The sequence below is a fragment of the Rhamphochromis longiceps genome, linkage group LG9 (genome assembly GCF_057381845.1).
Source record: "Rhamphochromis longiceps isolate RC_006_pf linkage group LG9, R_longiceps_female_GT1.1, whole genome shotgun sequence".
Lineage (NCBI taxonomy): Eukaryota > Metazoa > Chordata > Actinopteri > Cichliformes > Cichlidae > Rhamphochromis > Rhamphochromis longiceps.
In genome coordinates, this window is record NC_140565.1 from 28656313 (window position 1) to 28682949 (window position 26637).

Below are 26637 nucleotides of genomic sequence, written 5' to 3' on the forward strand. Positions count from 1 at the left end.
CGACTTGCAGGAAGTGTTTCAAGCTGCGCGTCATGTAGCTGGAGTCGAGTGTTTTAACCGATGCATGAAACTATACATTTTTAGACATAAGTTGTAACGGCCGCCGTTTTCTTTGTGAGTATATAATACACGGCGTGCTGCCGGGAAAAGCCTCTTCTAACGTTTGAGTCTAAGGTTTATTTTTTAGCACCTGACGGCTCTTTTTTTTTTTTTACTTCTCATCCGTAAATAATCTGCTCTTTCAAGTGATTCAGTTTATTTTGAAAAGTCTCAACAGGATCTTGAGCTTTATTGTGAAAGGTTTGTGGAACATAAACAAGCGGACACGCGATGGTGTTACTGTCGTTGTTGCTAACCACAACGCATAACAACAGTATTAAATATAAGAGAAAGAGAGAACTTTAAGAAATGAATATAGCCACTACAGTGACCATCAGGACGATGAAAAAATATTGCCGGAAACAGTTTATTTTGCGACACCACGAAACAAACGATAGCGTAAAATGAAACGATAGACGTTTTTATATCGTCATCCAATATATATCGTTATATCGAACAGCCCTATTAACAATTACATCACACTAGCTGCGATACACTCTACTGAGTGCCATCCTGATACATTATTAGTGGCTACGCAGTTTGACCTTCATCTGTTTCCCCCCTTATACTTCTTTTCTCTCCTTCACTAGATCTATCCCATTCATTGTACAAAGCCTGATAATGTATGTGTCTCGTTGGATTGCATTATTGGTGAATGCCCTTTCTAATGACTTTGTAGTATTCAGTGTAGAGATCTACATAATGTATGTGCCTAGCTTCTCTTGTTTTCTCTATGTTTGTTTAAAGGAAGCCACTGTGGAGCTGATATGTCCAATCAATATCAACTGAGTGAAGAAGAATGTTCTCCATGCAGACAGAAAACGAAGTACATAAAATTCTCGATCAGATTTCATACTACATGTCAAATACAACCTTTTTCCAGAAATGAATCTTATCCTATTTCTAACTGGTTTTCCAGAAAGCTAATGTTCAGTCGCATGTTAATTTTATGACCAGTTAAATCAGCCTGGGGACTAGTGGGACACAAAGCAGCGAGTCCATAATTCTAGGTCAACATCTTTGTTTACCAGTGCATGTGCACTGTCGTAGTTTCACAACTCTGTTAATCAGAAAAGCACTAGACAAAGAATAGACACATTTAGTTCATGCTGTTTCTGAAACATTGCTTTGATGTTGAAAGAAGGTCTTTCTAAAGCATGCACAGGAGTTGAAGGTGAGAGTCACACCGAAGAACATTTGTTTCATCAACAATGTGCATGGCAAGTGGGGTGAGGGTGGGGGCTTGGAAAGGAAAGAGAAATGAGGAGGCTATGCACCCTTGCTGATAATCAATGTCTTGGCTTCATATTTGCAATTAGTGAAGGGGATGGGTTTGTTTTTGATTAAATCGCGGCTCTTATGCTCCACTCAAGAGGACTTAATCACTTTTTATGTGGGTGTGCTTGATTGTCTGATTATCACCACATTTTGACCATGCTCCCTCCCAATCAACTCTTCTGAGCACCCCCTTCTATTAAATTGATTTGTAACAGTCACAGTAAACCCTGATGATGAAGCACCCGCCTAATGACCATACATCAAGAGGTGGTGATGAGGGGCGTGCTGAAGACATGCCGTCGATGCACATCGCGGATCCGCCCTGATAGTTGTCCTCTATTTTGACATCTGGGGGGAAACGGAATGAGTCGTTGTCTTCGCAGAAGGATGGTTTACTTCTTGATATACAGTAATAAGATTATCACTGTCCTGGAAGCAACTCTTACACTAATTTAACAGCTCTGCCTCTAACCGCTGCTAAATTTGATATTTGAATGAGAGAAATGAAAATGTGAGCACATCAGCTTTTGAAAACTTGAAGCCTCTGCCTCATAGTCAGTCATAGTGAGTGAAGGCAAATGGTTGAGGCTCCAAGTATCTAAATTGTGCTAATATTGTTGAGTGCTTCAGCAAAAAGAGGAGGGAGTGCACCTTGGAAATAAGGCTTGTCTACATAGTTGTATAATTTTCTGAAGTGTAATTTACTTAACCCAGCTTCCGCTTGTTAATTGTTCTCTTTTGTCAAAGAGTAATTGCGTTGCGTTTAGAATATATAAAAACATATTGATCAGCTTTTACAAATGAAGACTGATTATAATAAATCATTTGGTTTCTTTAAACTTAATTTTGTGTTCATACAATATGGTCATCATGCAAAAGTTGGTTGTATAGTCATACCCAAAGCTTTTTAATAAGGTTTTAATCTTATTTTGATTTGACTTTTTCTTTTCAATTTAGTTTAGTTTGTGTTAGTTTCAATCTTAATGTATGGAGGATATATGCCAGCATTTAAGGACATGTGCACAGGTATGACAATCAGAACACACATTTTGAAAGCAGCTGAGTCTTACTCTTGTAGACATCCAATGTCTCTGCGAACACATCCACCAGCTAAATTAGAATAACATTTATTTATTTATTTTTTTACAAATATTACAGTTTTTTTTTTTTAGGTGTTTCAATTTGTTTTAACCTTTAAATATCTTTTTTTTTCTACATGCCATTTTAGTCAATAACCTTGCTAATAGCTAACCTAATTGATACTGAAATTCATTAATCATTATTATTTTATTATAATAATAAAAAGTACACAAATTATCCAAACCGTTTGGGTTTCATTCTTAATCATTTTTTGTGTCTGAAATCAAAGTTAAAATTTTTTCTTCCATATGATTATGGGCTCTCCCATTGCTAGTTTTTTTTTGTTGTGATTCTGTGTTTTTTTTATTTATTACTTTTAAAATCGAATACGTCTTATTTATTTATTAATGTCAGTTTAAGTTCCCTCACTGTTTCTTTGTCTGTTGCCATTTTTTTCTCATTTTCCATCTACTTCTAATTACTTCCCATTTTAAAGGTTAGCTCTCTTTTGTATCCTGCGATTCCTCCCCTGAATTTCTTTTTCACCTGCGTTAATTGCTTTCACCTGTGTCTCATTCCCCTCCTGTTTGTCATCCCCCAATCTGCCCTGAGAGTATAAATAGTCTTGTCTTCCTCTTTGTCAGCTCATTTGTCTGTGCTCCCTGTTGTGCTAAATCTGTTTTGTGCAGCCCTCTTTGTTCCTTTTTTTTTTTTTAATTCCAAGACTTTTGTTTTTCCGGATTCCTATTTTATCTAATCATTTGGACTTTGATAATTTTGGATGTTTTACTAACTGTGTTTTTGTTTTCCTAGACTTTTAGTTTTTTAGACTCTAAATTGGCCAATAAAGAGCTTGCTTTTGTTTATCGTCTGCCTTTATGTCCTGCATTTGGATCCTCTCTCGTTTGCAATCCTCATGCTATGACACTACCTGCCAGTCAGTGTTTACAAACTCTGATAAATTTAAAAAACAAACCTCATAAAGTGAAATCATTGTCAGACTATAGCGAGTTGTTTAGAATGGATTTTGACAAATGTCTTTACCATTTTGCTCTTCGCATGTTTACCTGCAGAGAAGCCAAACCTGAGGCCTGCGCTGGAAAGCAATTTCAACATACCCACAGAATCTGTATGATTTCTATATTCACTTACCCTGATGCCTGCAGTCAGAATAAGCCGTGACATGAATCTAAGTCAGCCCAGGCTTTAACGTGTGTGTGTGTGTGTGTGTGTGTGTGTGTGTGTGTGTGTGTGTGTGCGCGCGCTAATAAAGCTAAACCTATTCGAAGCCAGGAAGCAAAACTGGTAAAAATGCAGACACTGTAAGCGACAGACTTATCATAATTGACTATTTTATAAAATTTTATTAAAAAAGTTACCTGCTCGGGGTGAAATATTGCCTTTATAGTACAGGCTTCTGCTCAAACATTGGTAAATAAAACCAGCAAATTGTTCAACAAGGAGTCTAACTTAAGATGCTGCATTAACCAGATTTGGTTCAAACAGCTGTGAATGTGTTCGACCGGAGTTAAGTGCATCCATGACTAATGGGGGGGGGGAAAGGATCGTTATCAATGGAACTTATTGCCTATATTCACCATGGCAACTTGTAAATAAACAGCAACACCTTAATTTTTAATCCAGTGGATGGAGGAATATGAATCTATGTCTGTGTGGATGATGATGATGTCCTTTTATTCAGTGCCATGCAGTCATCATTTATCAACTTTACATTTATTATAGTTAATAAATGTAGCTGTAATCCCAGTTTACTGTGGGATTAACCAGTTTACTTACAGGTCTGTGACTTTCAGAACCAGTAAGACTCATTTAGTTGATTTCCTGGAGATGTGGAGGTTCAAACTTCAGACAACATATATTTAAAAATGTTGCCCAGCATTTTACTGTATTTCATCGTGCCAGCATGTTTTTAAGATGAAACATTAAAACTCTGCTTTTAATCCAGTTTTAGAAACATGGAGATGATGTGAACATGAGTCAAGATCCAATCTGTGAGTGTTGCTGATCACAAAAAAAAAAAAAAAAAAGATTCCTACAATAGGAAACAGTAAATGTTTCAGTGTAGAGGAACTGATGTTAGGCCAGCTGCTGATTCTAAACGGACTTGAGGTGTGAATGTGAGCGTGAACGGTTGTCTCTGTGTGTTAGCCCTGCGACAGATTGGAGACCTGTCCAGGGTGCACCCTGGCTCTCGCCCTGTGACCGCTGGCATAGGCTGTCACATTGCAACCCTTAACTGTATAGGCAGAGGGAACACAAATGGACGAATGAAAATAACAAGCTAATGTCTAACCTGAGCATAAACGGATGCAAATTAATGCGCTCTGAAGAATGATGAAATGACTCCAAATATCAATCGCTTAGCTTAGGTGCATCAGGAGGGGAGGATTCAAGGTTTTTTTGTTGTTGTTGTTTTGTTTTGTTTTTTTTGAAGAAAGCTTGCCAGCGAGCAGGTTAGGTTGACCTGGTCTGTTGCTTCATTAAGGGAATCAAAGTTAAAGTTTTTCTTTTTAAAGGAAAACTCAGAGTTTCCCTCATCTCAGGGTTAATACACTCTTCACTAAACCTGCTTCCTGGAACGCGGCCCAGAAAGCTTCAGATAAGTTTCTACTTGATTTGTAAATAAATCAAGTAGGACTATAAATATGATGCTGCTGTTCTAAATTATTCACTGTGCAGCTCCTAAAAATCTATTTGATGTGCATATGAATGGAAAATATTTCAGTTTTGAATTAACAGGCACATCAAAGACGAAGGTATTTCAGCTTTTAACATGTCATTAATAGCGCACTATCAGCTCTGCAAGTTTGGTGTCACAGATCAGGCTGAAAGCAAACCCAGCTGACATTTATACCTACATCAACTCAAGGTGGCCAGTCAATCCGTGCATGTTTTATCAACATCTGAACAGTAATTTTAGTGCAATCAATACTGAAAAGTGCATCTTTAGCACTCTTGCATGCATACAGACACACATCCTCGCTCTTGCGGATGACTGTGTCCCTAAATATTTCTCAGTGGTTGCTGAATATTTTTCTGCCCTTTTTTAGAAAGTTTCCAACAGCGCAGCTTAATGGTGAGATGCTGGCTGTGAAATTTCTCTTGTTACTTCATGTAACGCTTCAATGGTTTAATGCTGAAAACATCTGAACGCCCTTGTGAAGAATGATGATGAAAAGAAATGTTATGTAAAAACTTTACTTTGCTATTTTTCTTCTTCTTCTTCGCACTGTTGCGCTATTACTATACATACAACAAGACAGTTGCCTGATTCTGTCAAAGCACAATCCATTTTTAGATGCATGAATAAAACATTTAGCCATCTTAGAGGTTGCCACTTTGCTCTGCAAATGAACGCAGGATAAGACAACTGGTGCTCCCTCTAGTTTGGGCTGGAGCTCCCACTCCGTCAAATATCGCATTATTAAAGGTATAATTTAGCGGCAGGCGCATACCCAGTGAAACTCATTTGAAGTTTTTTATTTCCTGACTAGGGGATCTGGTTCCAACAGCTTCCACTACGTCACAGTAGTCAGTGAAGCTTCACTCATATACTGTATTCAGGGTTTGGGGATTTCCATCATTTTCAAAAAATTACGGTCCAATCTGTACCCGTCTTACGACTTCAAAGCAGCCTGCTGAGCTGACTGACATGGATACATTTGCACCTCCCATTGGGAGAATGGGTTGTCTCCTGTCTACTCTCTGGACAAGCCCTGTCCCCTGCCAAGCATTTGCGTCTCACTCATGCACGAAGCTGTCATTTTCCAAATGCATCAACCCCCCCAGAAAGGTGTCACTGGGGATTATAGGATACCTCGGGGGATTAAAATGTTCTTGACAGACTGGCTGTTTCACTTATTCCCAGGCGTCTCTCTATGCTGTCGTATGTGAAAGTATTGATAAAAAGTTCACCTGAGGTATCTGACTATCAAAGGCCAAATCTTATAATGCGATAGACACGTATGTTTGACTGTGTAGATGTCCTAGCACAAAGCGGCGGGTTTTTTTTTTTTTTTGGTTTTTTTTCTTTGTTTTGTTTTGGGGGTTTTTGACCATGCAATGACTTTATCTGAATTTTTTAATGATCACGGAACGTCTGTTTCAAATTTTACATTTTTAGATGAGTGTTGGCAATTCCCTGCAGTGGAGCTGCTCATTTGCTGCTTGCTAACGTCCAGAGTTTTTTAATCAAGCAAAGGGGGAAAAAGAAAAAAAAAAAAAAAAAAAAATTTGCCAAGTGCATTAATCCTCCTCCTCCTCCTCCTCCTCCTCCTCCTCCTCCTCCTCCTCCTCTCCTGTCTTTGTCTAATTAAGGGTCATTCTGTCTCCTGGCCACATTAGGACACTGCACACTTGTCTCAACCCACATAATTAAATGTTTTTGTGCTTACCATCTGGAGACCTCATCTCTTTAAACATGCATGTCAAATTGACTCCTTAATAATGTTTATGTTTCTTCTCAGTGATTTATTATCATCCAGGATTAGCTGTTTGTGTTTACTTTGCTTTCATCAGCATCACCCTCCACACACACATATACAAACACTCACACAAACACAGAGTGAACACGCAGAACAAGAGTACCCTTAAGGTAGCAGCAGATCTAGCACAGAGCAGTCAGCGAACTTAACAATCGTGAACTTCAAAGCAGTGGACAAATTTAATATAAAAGTAACCATGTTTATGCAGTAAGTGCATCAACAAACCGGTGCCCCAGATATGGTGCAGCTATTGTTTATTACTGCTTCTACTAAGGATGCGATGCCTCATCGATGATAAGGATTATATATTTTTGGTTTTCTGGGAGTGCCGATGTGGGATTTTACAATATATTAGGGAAAAAAGAAAACTTTTCAACAATAAAGATCCCAGATTGGCACGAATAGCAGACATTTAAGGTTGAAAGAGATATTTGCTGATGCTTTTTTTTTTCCCATCTCACCCTTTGTCCAAGCATGTCATCCCTCTTTCCTTTCTTTCCCCCTTCAAATAGTACCATTGTTGAAATACAGACATATGTGGAGTCAGAGAAGCGTTCTGCCTTTCTCATTCCCTTTTTCTCAGAGCGCAGTTGAGGATTAGTCTGTGCCTGAGTGCCTAGAATAATGATCACTGCAGCGGAGAAACACATTTTCACATTTCAGGAGATAAGGGCAGGCAATCTGCAAGCAGAGGACTTAACCAGCTCCCTGTGGCTTATTGTGGAGCTGACAGAAAAGTCACAACCAAACGCCAACACTAGGCTGCATCATACCTTGCACAACCAGGAAGAACACCCACTACTATGTTTTCCACTGTGAGGGATATCAGTCACTCTGACACTCCGGTGGCACTTGTAACATTTCCAACGACGAGGCATCCCAGCTTACTGTGCCAGTGTCCAATTTCTTACTGAAGTGGTTAATTTCCCACCATCTGATCAAATCTGGGTTTATTTCCCACAGAGAAACCAAATCTAATATTTCACTTCAAAGATGGCTTGATGTAGAGGGCTACTCTCACTTTCAGCCTTAATCCACTCTTGCGCATAGCTGGCTTCCCAGAGTTGTAGGCATGCTGAGAGGCACTCATTAACTCCAGAGAAGAGCACATTTTTGGACATTATCATGACAGAATTGGTTGGACATCATAATGTCAGAACTACACACCTTTACAAATGAGACCTGAATATTTCACATCAGAAGACAAGGGATTTGGTGTAGTGGGGGGCACATGTATAATGCCAACACAGCAATTAAACAGCTTGCTCCTTTTGTAAACTGTTATAAAATAATAAAGAAAATGGGGGAGGGGGGGGAGAAAAATGTCAAGTAAGCATTTAAAAGCAAGTTCCCTGAGATAAAAATAGTGTTTTTTTTCCCTTTTTTTTTCCTCCACGTTTCAGTCAATTGAATAAAAACCCTACCTTTCCCACATACTGTGCATCTGGTCCCATGTGTTCTTCTAAAACAAAGAATTGGTTCCAGATCCATCCACGCTTAGGCCTGTGGTGCACCTCCGTCTCCCCATTAGCCAGTTTGGTCTGGTTCTTGGAGGGCACTTTGGTAGGAACGTGATGGCTCGCCCCAGAGCACCTCTGGATGAAACAGAGGCAGACCAGAAAGGGACACAGACAAGAGGTGGTGGATATCCTCATGGTGGCGTGTGCTTTTGTAAAGTTATCCCCGCGTTTCGAGGTGGCAAGGTCCTCCCGCCGCCGCTGCAGCTGCCACCTACAGCCACCGCTGCAGACCTGTGCAGTAGTCCCAGCAAAAGAGGAATCTAAATCCAAACTATAGATGGGATGGTCCGGGAGGATCCTCTAAGGTTCATGACCCAAAGCGATATACATTTACATTATGGAATTTCCCCGACTAAGAAAGGCTGTACACATGGACGTGAACTTCTGGGTAGATCTATGAAGAGCAGAGGTTAATCCCGGAAGCCATTCTGGATTTCCTGGGAGAGGGAGAAGAGGGAAGAGAAACACAGAGTTAGAGATTAATTTGATGGATATTAGAAGCTAAATGTTCACTAATTCCCTCCAATTAAATTGCAGCTCGTAAATCCTTACAGATGAGGATGCCCACTTCAAACTGGCTGACTGTGATAAACAAAAACAAAAAAAGCAGCAAGAAATCCTGCTTGCAGCCAATTTTGCCATTATGCAGATAACAAAACAACTTCTGACTTCTTGAGTAACAGTGCTGTTAATAAGGTTGTCCGTGCCTATGAGGTCAGAGCGCTTGGTGACTGATCCTGCCCTGTAAGGTCTGATTCATGGATCGCAACAGTGTGACCCAAACGAGGACTTTAAAACCTTTTATTAAAACCTTTATTAGCTTTATTTTTTTTTAATGTGGATGTTTTAAATACAGCTAAGGCGTACTGTGAGGCTGAAGACTGTGCCACATGCACAGTGAATAATAAATGTGGCAGGAAGAAACACATTTATAATGAAAAGGACAGACATCAAGCCACTCAGACGTAAGGCAGAAGGTGATTTTCAGATGGCAGTGGAATGGAAAAAAGGGAGAAGGAATATTTTTCCTAAATCAAAATTATATACAGTATCGAAGATGGAATTAAAGTAGTAAAAAATAACTGCAAGCACTGCTGGATTTCTCTTAGTGTGCATTCAAGTGAAGCGCAGTCAGTCCCTGAATTCCCTTTAAAAAGAATGTGCATTACAGGCGCACCTGCAACTCAGCGGCCTTTAAGGAGGAGGTATGAGTGAGTGAACTGTCTGATTTCTGGGGTGTATTTTAAAGCTAGATGTGCTATTTAACTGCTGCTGAAGCATGACATCAGTATTCACTGCTCATTTTCCTTTTTGTTTTTTTGTTTTTTTGCTGAGGAAATTTTTCAATGTGACCTTGCTATTCTGAAATGCCCTTCAGTTTGATGCCACAACTAAAGAAAAATGTCCAACTTCAGTGTCTGATATGTGATTCTACTGCACGGGGACACAGGAGGAGGAAAAATTGTGCATTAGTAGTAGGTATAACTGTAAAGACACAGAGACGCATAATGAGTTTTGTTGGGTTTTTTCTTTTCCTTGTAATGCGCAAAGCTAAAAGTACTTAGCTGGAGAGCTGTCCGCTGTTACCAACTTAAATGAACACAAATGTTGAAATTACCTTAGGCCAAAACAAAACACCTTGTCATGGACAAGTTTGCACCATTTTTGTAAATCATGTTTAGAGTAGAGATGGCACGATAACACTTATGTCCGATACCGATATCATAAATTTGGATATCTGCCGATACCAATATGAATCCGATAGTGTTTTTTTTTTTTTTTATATCTTGCTGCATTTTGTATAAGTTCATACTCAATTTTAAATAAACAACAACACTAAAGCTATTCTGTTATACCTGTATGTAAAACAATACACTGCACCCAAAATATTTCATAGTTCAGCAATACTGATCAATCTAATAAACTTAAACCTACTCCATCCTTCCTATTCTGGTATTGTAAAGATTACTTAGGTTGCTTTATATTTCTAACTATTATGGTTGCAAACTCCCAGCAAAAAAAAAAATAAAAAAATAGGGAACCACCTCATGATGCTTAATCGACGTAATCAACTTTAATTTGATGCAGTGTGGAAAAAAAAAATTGCACAGAATTAAATTATTTTTCAAGAATAATTAAATAGATTCATCATCTTTCTTCTACAGAATTGCAGACTGCACAGATGGTATCTTTCCAAAGGAAAAAGTACTATAGCTTACTAGGGTATATTAGACTTAACAGTTACTATATACAGTAATGGACTTCTATATATTTTACATCAGAATAAAACTTTGGGTGTAAGATTCAGATAATTATTTATTAAAAGCTAGACATTTTAAATGAGAATAAGAAAGAAAAGTATGTCTTTGTGCCCCCCTCTTCCCTGTTAATGCCCCACCTGGCCCCCTGTCAAAACTTTGCTACATCCGCCCCTGCCCAGTTACCAGCCGTCAGCTGCGTAGAAAAAGATCCTGGTATATAAAGTAATACCAAAAAAAAATCTAACAACAGCTTATCAAGGTTAAACGTGCTGCTGTTGTTCAGCCGCTGGTTTCCTCTCTCTAGTGCAAAGTGGGCAAAAAACAAACAAGAGAGAGCAAGTGTTGTGAGGAGCTTTTGTGATATTTAATGGATCGGATTACATTTTTTATTTCTCTCCGATATCCGATCCAGTAATTTACGTCAGTATCGGACCGATACGTAATATCGGATCGGTCCATCTCTAGTTTAGAGTATACAGTTAATGTACCGTGTCAAACATTTGAATTTCACCTTCACAGTAAAGCAAAAATAGGGTTAGCAAACTCTAAGTCTTGTTTTGGCTAATCACGCATACTAGGCATCTGACAGGATACATGTCCGCTCCATATTTACAGAAAGCATCTGTAATGCATGTTGACTGCATCCAGACGTAGAATTGGAACATACTGACTGACATTTCAATTCCACTTTTCAATTCAACTCTGTTGGGTTTTTCTCTTGTTGTGATTTGATGCTTTATAAAAAATCATATGGACCCATATGAGCAAGCACTTTGGCGACAGTGGGAGGGGAAAAACTCCCTTTTATGAGGAAGAAACCTCCGGCAGAAACTGACTCAGGGAGGGGCGGCCACCTGCCATGACCAGTGGTGAGAGAAGACAGGAAGTTTAAAAAAAAAAATGCTTATGACAAAAAACCATGTTTGAAGCAAGTAATAATGTCAAATATTATACTAAACTATTTATAATGCATGGATTTTTTTTAATTAAAAACCTCTGCCCATGTCTTTTGCTTTTAAATTAAAACTTAAGTTCTCCATTTGAACATGAAATGATAAATGAAGTGTGAATAAACACAAATACAGTACAAGAATACAAAAAAATGTTTTAAAAAAAAAGGAAATAAATACAGGGAGGAAAAGTGTGTTTGTACTTTGTTTCCCTTCTCTTCCCCCCATAATAAAATGTTCCACAGTCTTGAATACTAACGTACAGCAGAGAGTTGGTCTAGCATTCAAGTGTTACAGCAGAATAGCAGCTTCACAGGGATTATCAAGAGGACAAATACTTGCATTTGATATATAACAGGATAAAGGAGCTGACAGACTTCAAAGTGTGCTTCTATCTCTTACAATGCATGTGTCAACATTAGAGAGAAATGCTGAAACAGGATATTAATGCAACTTACCACTGTCACATACTTTGAAGGATAATCACTGAATTATTTTTTTTAGAAAAATTTTTTTTCTCCTCCATGTGGATTAAGATGTGCTCAGAACTCCTTGGCTAATCCCCATGTATTAAATATCTTTACACACAAATTGAGCTAAACTATAGTTGTTGGTCATGTTCACTAAGTGCAGTGGTTGTAATGTGAAATACTGAATGTCAGCCCGTGCAGTCAAAGGAAAGGAAAAGTGGTGTGGTACAAAGTCTTGGACTAAAGCTGAGCAGGATAAATACTCAACCACACACTAAACCTGCAATCTTGGAAATGATTTTCATCTCTATAGGTAGCTACGCCCAAATCCTGCTTCCCCTGCTCTCCACCTATATCTGAGAAAATTATACCAAACCCTGCAGAAAATTGTAAAGCAATATCATAAATAAAGTGTTTTAGAGATTTTAAGGTTTGTTTCTTGGATCACAATACTTTTTCTGACTCAGTAATACAATTCAGTGACAGTGTAAAACATTTTCCTACATGGGAAAGCACTGGTGAACCGTTTGAGGTACCTGAGCAAGTCAGACTGGGTGTCAGAATATCTTTTCCAGTAGTTTCACTTTCACCTCCTGGGGCTCACTTCAATCAGCCTCCTAATTGTCTGATTATCGTGCTGATTCTAAGCAAAATACATTTCAGGGAGCCATGAAATCAACAGCATCTGGCTCCATCAATGGAAATAATTTCCCCCCTTTTTATGATGATTATATTGTTTTGAGCAGCCTTCAGCCAACGGCATGTTTAAATATGTGCAGCGCTTAACAGGATGGGTTATGCAGCACAGGCAACCGCAAAGATTTTGGCAGAATGTTTGCTAGACTGTCTACATTTATAAGCGCGTCAGTTATAATTTATAATTTATCTGTGGTGATTTTAATATTGATTTGCTAAATCCAACAAGGTTAAAAGCCATTGATGACTTTACTGACACGATGTACAGCTTATCACTATATCCAACAATAACAAAGCCAAGCAGAATAACTTCACATAGCGCCACTATTATTGACAACATTTTTACTAATGTCATGGATTTCCAAACTAATAGTGGCCTGCTTGTCTGTGATATAACTGACCACTTACCAGTTTTTACTTTGTGTGACTGTGATTTAAAAAAAATAGATACCAAGATCATGATAGCAAAGCGAACAATAAATGAAGAAGCAATTCATGCCTTCAATTTCGATTTAGCACAACAAGATTGGAATTCGGTGTATGAAGAGTCAGATGTGGACAAGGCTTATGATAATTTTCTAGATATTTTTACTATGTGGTACAATAAACATTGTCCTGTAAACGAACACATGACAAAGAAAAAAAAGATAAAAAGTCCTTGGCTCACAAAAGGAATTATTAATGCTTGCAAAAAGAAAAACAATCTGTATAAACAGTTCATCAAAGTAAAAACAAAAGAAGTGGAACAAAGATATAAAGCATATAGAAATAAATTGACTGATATTATAAGAACGAGCAAACAACTTTATTATAGAAGAAGATTATATGAAAATAAAAACAATATAAAAGGAACTTGGGATGTGTTAAACAACTTAATTAAACAAGGATCTTCTGGAACATCATATCCTGAATATTTTACTGATGCAAATGGTGAAAATCACAACATGAGTAATATTGTCGATGGGTTCAATAAATTCTTCATAAATGTTGGCCCTGAACTAGCAGCAGACATCCCGTGTCATAAAAATGAAAATATCAGTAATATAAAATCAAATCCCTTTTCACTGTTCCTCTCAGCTACAAATTAGCAAGAAGTAATAAATATCACATTAAAATGTAAAAGTAAGTCTTCAATGGATTATCATGACATAAATATGTCTGTAGTTAAACAGGTTATTCTGAATATTGCTAGTCCCTTAACATATATCTGTAATTTATCATTTCAGTCTGGTTGTTTTCCAAAAAAAATGAAAATTGCGAAAGTAATACCACTATATAAAAGTAATGACAAACACAGTTTTACCAATTATAGGCCTATTTCTCTACTGCCTCAATTCTCAAAAATTCTAGAAAAACTTTTTAATTCAAGATTAGAAAAATTCCTTGAAAAACATCAAATAATAAATGTTGGTCAGTGTTAGATTTGTATTGTTGATTGTCATTTATGCTTAGAAATATTTACTTATATATGCTTATAGAGTTTTGTAATTAGTTGTAGATTGGTAGAGGTTTTGATCCTTGATAGTCTGCAAACTTTGTGTGTATTAGACAGCACTTTGGGAGCATGAGAGGTCATACCGTGTCTTATTGTTTTATGGTAGGATTAACGTAGTTGCGTCTGTTCTAGTCTAAGTGCTCTTTGTTTAGATGAACTGCAGGACTTCCTCACCGTGTTATCTAGGATGAACCATCTAGGGTGAGGGGGAGGCTACCCTCTTCCTGACCAAGGATGTTTGACCCTTTGATCAGCAGGCCACACACACACACACACACACACACACACACACACACACACACACACACACACACACGGTACTCTTTGTGTGTATGTAGACGTCATATGTTAATGAACTTATGCATATTCATGTAACCTCAATAAAAGGACAGTGTACGGGAGAACGGACGAGAGCAACTGGGGTCAAGCGAAGGAACGGTGCCTGTCCGGTTCTCTCCCGTGCACGAGAAACATGAAGAAGCTTGCCTACTTGTGTCTTGCTTTGCAGTGTAATTATATTGCCTTCAACGTTCCAGCGGATGGGTTCAAGCTACAAACCTATCAGTCAGTATGGTTTCAGAACGCAAAGAACCACTTCAATGGCGATAATTGAGGCAGTAGAAGAAATTACTGATACACTGGATAAAAATAAATATGCAGTTGGTATTTTTGTTGATCTCAAAAAGGCCTTCGACACAATCAATCACTCAATATTATTGGATAAATTGGAAAGATATGGTATTCGAGGGAAAGCTGGTAACTGGTTAAAAAGTTACCTAACGGGTCGGGAACAATATGTTAGCATTGGGCATTACCATTCAGAGAAACTTGGTATTACATGTGGTGTTCCCCAAGGGTCAGTGTTGGGACCAAAACTTTTCAATGTATACATAAATGATATTTTTGATGTTTCTCAAGTACTTAAACTCATACTGTTCGCAGATGACACCAACATATTTTTCAGTAGCGATGATTATACTGATCTTGTAATGACCGTAAACAGGGAGCTAAAATTAATAAAAAAAATGGATGGACATAAATAAATTATCATTAAATATAAATAAAACTAAAGCAATGTTTTTTGGTAATTTAAAATATAATGTAGAATTACCAATTATCATTGAAGGTGTACCAATTGATAATGTGAGTGAAAACAAATTTTTGGGAGTCGTAATTGATAATAAAATTTCATGGAAACCCCACGTCAGACACATAAAAACCAAAATTTCCAGAAGCCTCGCAGTTTTGAACAAAGTGAAACAATTCCTTGATAAAGATGCACTTCGTACTCTGTACTGTACCCTGGTTCTTCCACATCTTACATATTGTGTGGAAGTGTGGGGAAATACATATAAAAATACAACTAATCCATTAGTCACAGTACAGAAACGAGCACTGCGTATTATTCACAAGGCTGGTTATCTAGATCATACTCACAAACTCTTTCTTCAGGCAAAGTTACTTAAATTCCAGGATCTGGTTAATTACAATACATCCATAATTTTGTATAAAGCTTTTACTAAACTTTTACCGGCAAATTTACAAACTAGATTTGAAATTCGAGAAAAGGTTTATAATGTGAGAGGCTTTGGCGAATTCAAATTACCCAGAACTCGAACAACCCGTAAAGGTTTTTGTGTGTCTGTATGTGGTGTGAAAATCTGGAACAGTCTGAGTTTACAATTGAAACAATGCAAAAATATTCATAGATTTAAATTTCTCTACAAAGAGTTGGTCTGGTCACAGTATACTCAATGATGCTTTTAGTGTGCTCTGTAATGTCTGTTCTCTTACCATTGCTGGTATGGATTCCAAAAAAAAAAAAAAAAGTGTGCGTATGTATGTACATATATGTACATGTGTGTGTACATATATGTATGTATATGTATGTGTGTTTGTTACTTGTAGTTATTACTGCCTGTTACCTGTGGTAATGCAATTTATAATTTATATATTCTGTATTCAGTTATGAAGGCTCTAATTGTTGTTTGCGAGCTGCCGTTTAGATGCTTGTATGTGCCCGGGGCTGTTGATGGGTCTGTATGCAATGATGGGCGTAGCTGCGGGAAGTTTGTTTTTTTTGTTGATGAGTGAGTATAGGGGTGGGATTTAATAAGTTTTCTTCGTCCCACTCCTTTTTCAGGCAATTTTTGTTTTTTGTTTTGTGCATTTTATGTTCAATATAGGTATTTGTTGTGCCTGAAAATGAACAAATAAATGAAATGAAATGAAAAGAATGAATTTTGTGCATGAACTTAACTGGGATAATATAATGAAAAGTACTGCATTGACAAAGTATGCCAAACCAAATGTTTCTACGATAGTTTTAAAGGATAAAGATATCAACAATCACCAAATATTTGATATTTTTCTATAACAAATCCAATGTGGGTTAACTGGTTTTAATGGATTTGATCCAACTACTGTACAGTAGTAGGACAGTTTTTTCTATAGCCAAAGGCCCATATGAGCAAGAACATTTAAATACAACAATACAAACAAAATAAATAGTACAGAAAGATGTATTACATTACAAATATCTGTATCTGCAAACAAAAGCATATTGGCAAAAAAGCTCCTTCTGCAAATATTTCTGATTTTTCCTAGTGGCAACCTCAAGGGCTGAAAAATGAAGCCAATCCCAAAGTGCCAGAAACGACATCTCTAGAGGCCACTTAAGGTTGGCTCCAAAAGGGAGTCAATCCCCTACACTGCCATATTAAAATCCTGAACTAGGCAGCACTGAGAAGAATATTGAGAACCATTTGCAAAATAAATAAATAAATGTGTATGTGTGTGTATACACAAAACAAAAACCACCAGAAAACTTTGTGTGTGTTGCTATTGTCCAGAATTTAGCAGTCTATTGGCTGTGTGGAAGAAGCTGGTTTGGGATTGGAGCCTGTACCACCTCCCAGAGGGAAACACAGTGAATTGTTTGTGGTTTGGAAAGGAGTCATTTATGATGTCGTGGGCCTTCTTCACACTGCTCTTCCAGGATCCCAGGGTTTGTTTGTTTGTTTGTTTTTTATTATACATACAGGCATGAATATCAGCTATGGGATATTTGGTTAAATATCCCTTAGCACAGCGGTCGCCAACCTTTTTTGCGCCACGGAACGGTTTATGCCCGACAATATTTTCACGGACCGGCCTTTAAGGTGTCGCGGATAAATACAACAAAATAAAACTAGTACCGGTACCGAAAAAAAGATTTATTCATAACACACGTGAAAAGACTCAGGAAAACCGAGTTAACAATAAAAACAATAACAAAAAAACCCTGAAAACCGATAAAAACCCTGAAAACCATACATTTCAGACCTGGGCCTCAACTCTTGCGGCCCGGTACCAAACGACTCACGGACCGGTACCGGTCCAAGGCCCGGAGGTTGGGGACCGCTGCCTTAGCAGGTTGCACCTTGACCAGATGCCTTTGGTGCCCATCAACAAGCTTCTGTCTTCTAGTTTTGACAAGACATTTTCAGAATCAGAATGGGGTTTATTGCCAAATGTTGAGCAGGTTTACAACATTAGGAAATTGCTGCGGTGCTTCAGTGCAAACATTTTAACACTCTGCTTATGAGTATGCCTCTTGCCAAAAAACCAACCAATTTAAAATAACTCTACCAATTTGGCCAAGAAAAGGCCATTCAAGAACCTTAATGTTAGCCTGTTTTATTCATTCCAAAACCAATGGTGATGTGTGTTTGATATCACTGTCCTGTTGTTCGGGGATGGGGAAGAACGATCAGCCACCTTGACTTCTCCCACAATTGGTGGTACTTCAATCTTTACATACTTTTTCTTCTACTTTTGTTCTCTCTAAACATCAAACAACTTAAAAAAATATATCTCTGTCTCCTCTTTTATTCATGGGAACTGGAAAACTCAATCGCAGTGACTCGACTGGTCCTGTAAACAACTTGAATTTAATAAGACCTCGGCAGAGCCAATCGTTTTTGCACGTAATCACACCCGCTGATGACACTGCAGGAGATGAAACACTTTAAAACGCAGAAAGATAAAACAAAATGACGGACCAATATGGTGGAAGAGATGTTGGAAAACGCAGAAGAGATGCACCTCAATTCAGTATGGCAGAGATGGAGAACAGGCGTCTGTCGCCTGCTGCTAATAGCTAATGTTTTGGCCTCCTGCTGAGAGCTCACCCACTGCATTCGATTTCACAGCATCGGCTTTCTGTCTATGTCAAACACCAGACAGCAGAACACAGGGCGGGTCAAAACACATATCAGTGAACTACTGTTCTATCCTCAGAACAAAAAGGGCCAGCTAGAGAGCGACGGCCACAGCAAAAGAGACTCTTGACTTGTCACCTCACAGAGGAGAGAAATACAAACATTTTCCACCAGTTTATAGGGCCTGTTTGTTGCCTGTAGTCTCAGGCAATGTTACACTGAGCTGAAGAAGGTAAACAAGAGGGCTGAAGTGAGTACAGGGAAACAAGCAACAAAGAAAAATTAGTGACACAGCAATACGTGATTATGTGAAATCAGACTGAAACACTGCTGTGAAATGTTCCTGAGGCCTGAACATAATTTTATGTTTCTGGTGTTTCTGTTGATTCAGAAAGGGCTCTCAATAAACTTGTTTTAATGGATGCTTAAAAGAAGCCAATTTAATGGCATATTTTTCACTAATAGGTCCGTTGAGTCATTTAGTCTCCTCTTTAAAAAACAAACATTTTCTGAAAAGAGGAGAAAGACAACAATTTAGTTGCCAAGTGTCACAATAGAAGCAGCCAGACAACATAGATAAATCTATCTTCTAGTGGTTTATTATTCTAATTATGATGTTCTAGTCTTTTAAAATCCCCCCGCTACAGTTTTGTACTTCTGTCTTCTGTAAGGTCAATAAGGAGTCCCTAATCTTTTTGGTCATATGTGCTAATCTTGCTGCTCAGTTGTCTTCATCACTTTTGTTCTCCCATGCTGTCAACACCACTCTCTTTTCCAATAATCTATCTGCCCATGTGCTTCACTTTACCTTTTGACCATCTATTGCACATCCTTCCTCCTGCCCATCTCCGCCTTATCCATAAAGACCCTGGGGGTGTAAAACCACTATTTCTTACCTTCATCTGAGATTCTCTTCTCTGATGTTGCTTCTCAGCTGATTTTAACTGCCTAAAGGGTTTTTTGGTTATTCGGCAAGCAAATTTTAGCAATAAATGCTGCTGATCTGTCCTCATTATATTGTTGTTCTGGTCAATGCTGCAAATCAATGCAAAGGATTTGCCAAACCTTTGAAGTCTTTAACTACTTTGCTTTGTCAGACTCCTTGTCCTGTCATTGTCCTAAAACAATCCTATTTAAAACAAATATGTAAAACTTAACATACTATAAGAGATATTTATCCTTAAAACCACACCTGAGGCAAGTGTTGGATTTATAGAGATCAGTGGCGTGTGGTGACTCTTACAGAAAGGCAAGCGGAGACAATTTATGGATCATTTTTTCTTCACAAAGTTTTTAACTATTCTTTGCTCAGTTCTCTGTAACTGAGGACTAACGGTAAGACGCCCTGCTGTTTGGAATTTGTCTAATGACTCCCTGTTAACACAATTTACCTATTTACTACAATACAGAATTGAAAAGTTACTTTTATGAGAACTGTAAAAATCACATTTGATTGATCTGTACCTGTTCTAAAAATAACCACTGTTTAGCTAGAGTCTGTTGGGTCATTCGACCCAGCTCATTGTTGATGAAAGAAAGGAGATTAGTCTGATCAGCTTCACAAGCAGGGCAATCCTCTGAATGTGTGGCAAACCCTGGAGGTTCCATGAAATTGGAGACAAATAGGCTGTAGAGAGATGCCAGGAATTCAGAGGTTTACCCAAGCGGTAATATTTCCACAATGAAATCTTATTAGAGTATGCAGGAAATCATGTCTGAATGGACTGCTTTAGTGGTTAGTTTATTGACCCAAATGCCTGATCTTACAACTCTGGCATAAGCTTTCTAAGATGCAATCTGGCTTTAGTTGGTGGTGATTTCCCAAAAAAAACCCTTCCAGTCTTGATGCATTAGAGGTCCAAACAGCTTTAAGAAAATGACTCTTACAGATGAAAGCTACCCTACAATAATACAGTTTTTGTGTTACAGCAAGTGGTGCTCAGGTGTTGGTCTTCCTCAAGAGAATATTGCAAGTTTTTAAACCAGAAATATGTCCTGCAGTTCAGACAGGCAACCCACATTGCAAATCACACACTTGTCTCTCTAACATCCCAAAATTCCAGGACCCCTAAAGACAAAACACCAACATTAACAGTACACTGGAAAGGCTCTAACATCCTACTGCTCTACACTGCTGCTTTTAATAGAACTTCCCAAACTTTTTTCGTGTGTGTGTGTGTGTGTGTGTGTGTGTGTGTGTGTGTGTGTGTGTGTGTGTGTGTGTGTGTGTGTGTGTGTGTGTACTTTCACTGTTTTCTTCTCCAAGTTACTATGAGCATATATTCCAGTACCTGCAAGAATCAACTTTGATCACATTGCATACCCCAAGGATGGTCGGCACAAAACAGCCTCGGGATCATATATTAATCATGAGTAAGTTCTATAGATAACATTTCCCTCATCTTGTCAAACCAAGATCTAAAGAAGTGAGAATCTGCCCTCATCATTTTAGGCAAGAAGAAAGAGCGAGCTGAGTGTTTTAACTTGACTGACTGACTAACATTTTAAATGAATGTGTATTTTGTGGGATAAAAAAAAAAACAGAGAGAATACTGGGCTGTCAAAAACACTTGTGCTGCAGAGAATGAGGGAAGTAAAAGCCTTCAATCGACAGAGTGCAGGAGACTCCAAACTTCACAGTACCTACAACTAGGCGTGAGAAGCTTGAAAAGGTGGCATATTGTAAACATTCCTGCATATATTCTCTCTCTCTCATGCACATGGCAAATGCAGAAACACAAGAGACAAATGCTCCAGCCTTGCATTTCAATCTTCTTCCAACACTTGTGGGTAATTAAAAGCAATAAGCAGCAGGTTTTTAAACACAGATTAGGCCTGAAGGTAATTAGGCCCATTGCAGTAATGACTCCCACTGAGTCATGTAGGCAGGATGGTGTGTCAGTCACCCCCTCCCACCATTTCTCCCAAAGTCAACAGCAACTTGTCCTTCTAGTAAACAGCCCTCCAAACACCATCTGTCCTAACCCTTAGCTTTGATTACCTCAGACCTAAAATGCACCATTTCTCACTTGACTTGGCAAAGCAAAGATTGGCAAAATGAGAGCGAGAATTAGATTAGCCTTTGTTGTCTCCCTTAACAGAAGTTTGTCTTTGGCACTCGAGTGAACACAGTGAGCATAGCTGCACATATGTACAATCAAACTCCGGTTAACACTAAGTGTCCCAACAAGAATAGTAAACACTGAAACATGCGTACAACGCTATTCCACCAATGATCTGCATTAGGGCGATATGGCCTAAAATCCATATTGCAGTAAAATTTGAAGCATGTGCAGTAATGATATATATCGCGATATATTATTTCTTCTGTATGTCAAAATGACTGAACAGTATATCATGCCATTTTAAGAAGATTTATTGTGCAAAACTTTTCTTGTTTTCAATGTGACACAAAATTCTTAAATAACAAATAAAAATGAAGACAAATGCGCAAAAATCTTTTTGAGTAAAAAGATACAAGTAAAATATCGATAAAACACAAAATTCTAAATGGTTTAAAATAAAGTGCAAAATGTGCCTTTGGAAAAGGCTTGGAGAATATCAGTCTATTAGTGTGTAGGGCCACCTTTTTTCTTTCCACCTGACTGACTGGGCGTTTGTGAAAGGCGCAGTTTTTGGCTTTCCTCATATTCCAAAACATGCTTCATTTTCAGGTGATAAAACAAATTACTTGTACTCCTTCTCTTGGCTATTACTGTCGCCCGGCATAATTTGCAGATGATATTTTTCTGCTCAACGTCCGACTGCCTAAACCCAAACCAGGTCCATATGACCGATGTTTATGAGCACCTACTCACACATAGCGCTGACCATCTTAAAAAGTTATTATGGTACGTCTAGTATTAGATAACTAAAACTGGTGCTTTACACAGTCTGTCATTCAATACTGCAGAGATGCCCCACATTACATTACACGTTTCTCTCAATATGATCCATAGCACACACACAAAACGTGTAGTTCTTCAAAACCTCTAATGGTTTCATCTCCCCATGTTGACAAGTTAAACAACCTTAATTATATCTGTGAAGCAGGACTCCTTCCCAGACTTTTTTTTCCCCTTCTTGGTGTCAAATTAGAAAACATGCCTGCACTCGTCAGCCACACTATATGTTGTTTGGCTGCTTAATGAGAGCTGGGCGGAAGATGGAAAATGTCCCATCTGTTGTGTGTTTAATGGTTGGATTTCTTGAGCTCTCCTCATACAGGAGGATTGCCAGGATGGAGTAGACAGCACCCATCTGCTGGCCACTGCAGGGAAAAAACAGTTTTTCAGCTCGCATCATCATCATGTCTCTTCACTTTGAGTGCAGCAAAACACTCCAGCAGAGGTCCATCAAAATTATGCAGACAGACTACAGCACACTGCCAAATGCCTAAATGTAGGAGCTTATTATCTTTTTTTGTTTGTTTGTTTTTTGTAATCAAGGAAAAACATAAAATGAGCCGGTTCAACAGGCGCACCATTTTGTGTCGCTATTTAATCACTTTCTATGAAATGATCAGTTCATTGTTACTCTGGTTTTTTTCCATTTCTATAAGAGATTGTATAGCTGCACTGAAAAATGCTCCAAAAGGTCACCTGCAGTCTTTTTTTGGTTCTTTGTTTCTTTGTTTTTTCTTTATTTTTGGTAGCGTTAGAGATTAGGGGAAGAAAACTATATATTGCCACTTGATTATATACTAATTTACAACAGTATCAATACCAGCAGTAGTGTTGTAGTTCACACAGCGCCACTGCAGACAGGCTCACAGCCTCCCTCACTAGCAGCTGAAGTAGTTGACATTCACGGCACTGAGTAACACTTTAAGAGGAATTTTGAGAGGCCAGTAAAGCTCAAATCTCACCAACGCTGAGGTTTAAAACATGTAAAACTGTAAAGTATCATGTATGTGAACCTGGCCGTCACACTTGTTTCTTTTAAATATTAATATTTATTACAACGTGTTTATTGGCAGTTGTCTGAGAGCCATATTCTGCTAACTTATCATTAAGGTAGTGACAAGAAGCTATGGATAATTAAAATATAACTGTAATACTGGAGCTGGGCACCAAACAACATCAATATTGCCCATCTGTAATATTAAGATACAGTTCTAATTTAAAGCATAGCACGATTATTAATGTCTTAAGAAGTGTTGTGTTTTTCTTAAAATCCCAGATTGATGGTGAGAAAAATCTACTGGTAACTACACAGAAAGAGTGGCAGCCTACTTTAACATCTCTCTTTGATCAGCAACAAAAATATGGCCTCAAACAACCTAAAAACACTGTCTTCTTTGTGTTTTTGTTTTGTTTCTTTGCACTGCCTAAAGGAAACTGATCATATACACCTTACAGTTAAATTACCTTTTCAGCTGTTTTTGTTAGATAACTAGTGTTGTCTTTCATTGTTTTGTAATAAATTTTTTATTTAAAAAAATAATGCCATTGTATCAAAAATGGTATTGAGTATTTTCTTGGGTATCTAGTATCGTGACAGGCCTACACATTATTAGTTTTCAGTGGTAATTCAGCACTATAAGTCCAAATGCAGGGGAAAAGGGGGCTGAGAAGAATTTTAAATCTACACTGTTTTCATCCATATTTCCTTGATAGCAATGTCAACTAAATAAGGATGAAATGAATTTGAGATGGAAATAATGAATGTTATAAATCCTATAATGAATCTTCAAAATGATGAATTTATTTTTTTATCAAAACAAACAAACAAAAAAGGCATTGATGATCACATTTAATAGCTAGGAGGTGGTTCAAGAAATATTGGCCATACTGCATTAATAAATGACTAATTGCTCAGAGAATTTGTTGAATAATTTTCCACCAATTGGCTGGTCATTGAACTGACTACTCATTGTAGCACTACTTGAATGAACACCATGCTTTTTGGGATTTAAGTCAAACAGAACAAGAGAAAAAGGCACAAGGTGGATTCAGACTGGAAACATATTCATATCACCTACAGCACTCGGTTCTCTTCATGTCTGAGGAGTCTAAATTCAAGCTGAAGCTACTGGAGTTTGGCAGGCTTCACTGTTTCACACATGCTAAAACACAGAGAGCAGGTGGGTTTTACAACAAGGAGGGTGTCTGTGCTCTCATCCACAAAGTAGGGCTGAGGCTATTCACATTAGCATTTCATACACAGATAAGCTTGCTTTCTTGCTGCCAGGTAGATTCCCTCATGAGAGGATGAAGTGCGAGAGATTTGGGGGTTTCGCAGATGCTTGCCGCACTGCTTTTCAAGTGCCCACAGAGACTAGCAGGGAGGGTGTTAGGAGCATCAACAGACAAATATGCCACCTCATCATCCAAATAAAGAATAAGCTGGTGATGCAGACGGCAGAGGCAGTGAGAGGAGAGAATAGTCATAGAAACGTGTAAGGAGGTATATGTACAGCGGACTGTGGGCAGACGAGGGCAGTAAAGGTTTCTTTTTTTTTTTTTTTTTATATGTACATAACTTTCAGGACTGTCAAAAACTAAAATAACTGTAATATCGTTAACGTAATCTAGCCCTATTTATTATGAATTTGAGAATCTGATTTATGTTCTCTGAATCACCACTGGGGTTTCCTAGATTTCGATTCCTTCAGTTTTCTGTTTATCGTTCCTCCAACAATTACTTTTTCAGTAATTAGAGTGAGACCTGACACATGGTACGTTTTCTTTCACCACCCTGGCTTAATGCAGGTTTCCATGTCTTGATGCAATCTACATTCCTTTTTGTTGAGTTTTATACATTTCTGACTATGGTCCTTAGCTCCTTGGTGTGATGGTTAGCTCTGTTGCCTCATTGCAAAAAAAGATCCTGGGTTCAAATATACCCACTGGGACAGTTTTATGTTGAGTTTGCATGTGCCTGTGCTGCTTCTCTATGCAACTCTAAAGTGGCTGGAGGTTTGATTGTAGTCTTTAATAGTCTGGCAACCTGTCCAGGGGGTACCACACCTTTTTCCCTATGACCGCTGGGATACTCTCTAGCCCTGAATTGCATGGAATGAGTGGAAGAAAATGGATGGATGTATAGAGTTCAGTGTATTCTGTGCTAGGAGATTTGAGTAATACAAGATTATCACTGCTACAATCAACTTTACCCAGGCCCCGTGTTGATGTCTTCAGATCTTATTGTGTACTCAAAAATATTGCAAATTAGATTTCTCGTGATTTATAATCCAGTCGACAAATCTGAAAATGTCTAATGTTGCCTCATGCTCCAAAAGCAAATGTCAGTTTCTCACAAACCTTTTTATTTTCCAGATTCTGGATTTAGTTTTTAATGCATTCTTGCAAAAGAATATCAAATTGGCCTTTTTGGTTTGCTCGTTACAGAGAAATTGGTGGTACTTGGTGCAATGCCACAAATAAAATGCAATGCAAAAAAACAAAAATAATCAAACATCAACTGGATGTCAAGGTTATCGAGCTTAAGATTTGTTCTTGGCATGTTTGGCAGCAAAGTGTCTCTCCATGCATTGAAATTAATTGAATGTGCGTGAGTAAGTCAAACTGTCAAACCATGTGCCAGTTTACAAGCTCACACGTACAGTCTTTGTGCTGTGGTAACAGGCAGATGTTACAAAATGGATGGTTCAATCATGAGTCTTAAAACTACAGGCTGATTACACGCCACGCAACTTGGCTCGAGAACTAACAGTAATGGCAGTGAGTCAGTACAGTCAGTGTTGTGACAGGATAAATTATATTTTTGTTATTTCAGAAATATTACGTATGTATACTTGGGTATAAATACAATTCAAAGTCTAAAATTTAAACTAGGATAAGGAAAAGAGCAAGCATGGCACCATTCTTGCTATGTGGGAACAGTAATGTTAAACTCCTCTAAAAGGTGATGTTGGAGTAGAATTGAAGTTTCAATAGCTTGTTAGACTATTTTCTAACTTTAACAATTACCAGGAGTAACTCAAGGGGTGTTAAAATTCCATGTGTTGTCTAACTCTATTGGACAGCCTCCCATGCTTCTCTCGTGTTCCTCAGGCCTGTGTATCAGTATGGATACCCTATCCATCCCCCATCTTGCCCTCTCACTCTCATAAAGCA

General features: G+C 38.1%; 1 protein-coding gene across 2 annotated transcripts in view; it reads right to left on the reverse strand.

The window, feature by feature from the left end:
- Positions 1-26637, reverse strand: part of LOC146662495 (cadherin-18) — a 210486-nt gene that overhangs the window by 75384 nt on the left and 108465 nt on the right. For both annotated transcript variants that reach the window (XM_085419158.1, XM_085419157.1), the window contains exon 2: positions 8387-8919. In XM_085419158.1, coding sequence (XP_085275284.1) covers positions 8387-8617 — 231 coding nt within the window. In that variant the 5' untranslated portion in view covers positions 8618-8919. The remainder of the gene's footprint in view (positions 1-8386; positions 8920-26637) is intronic.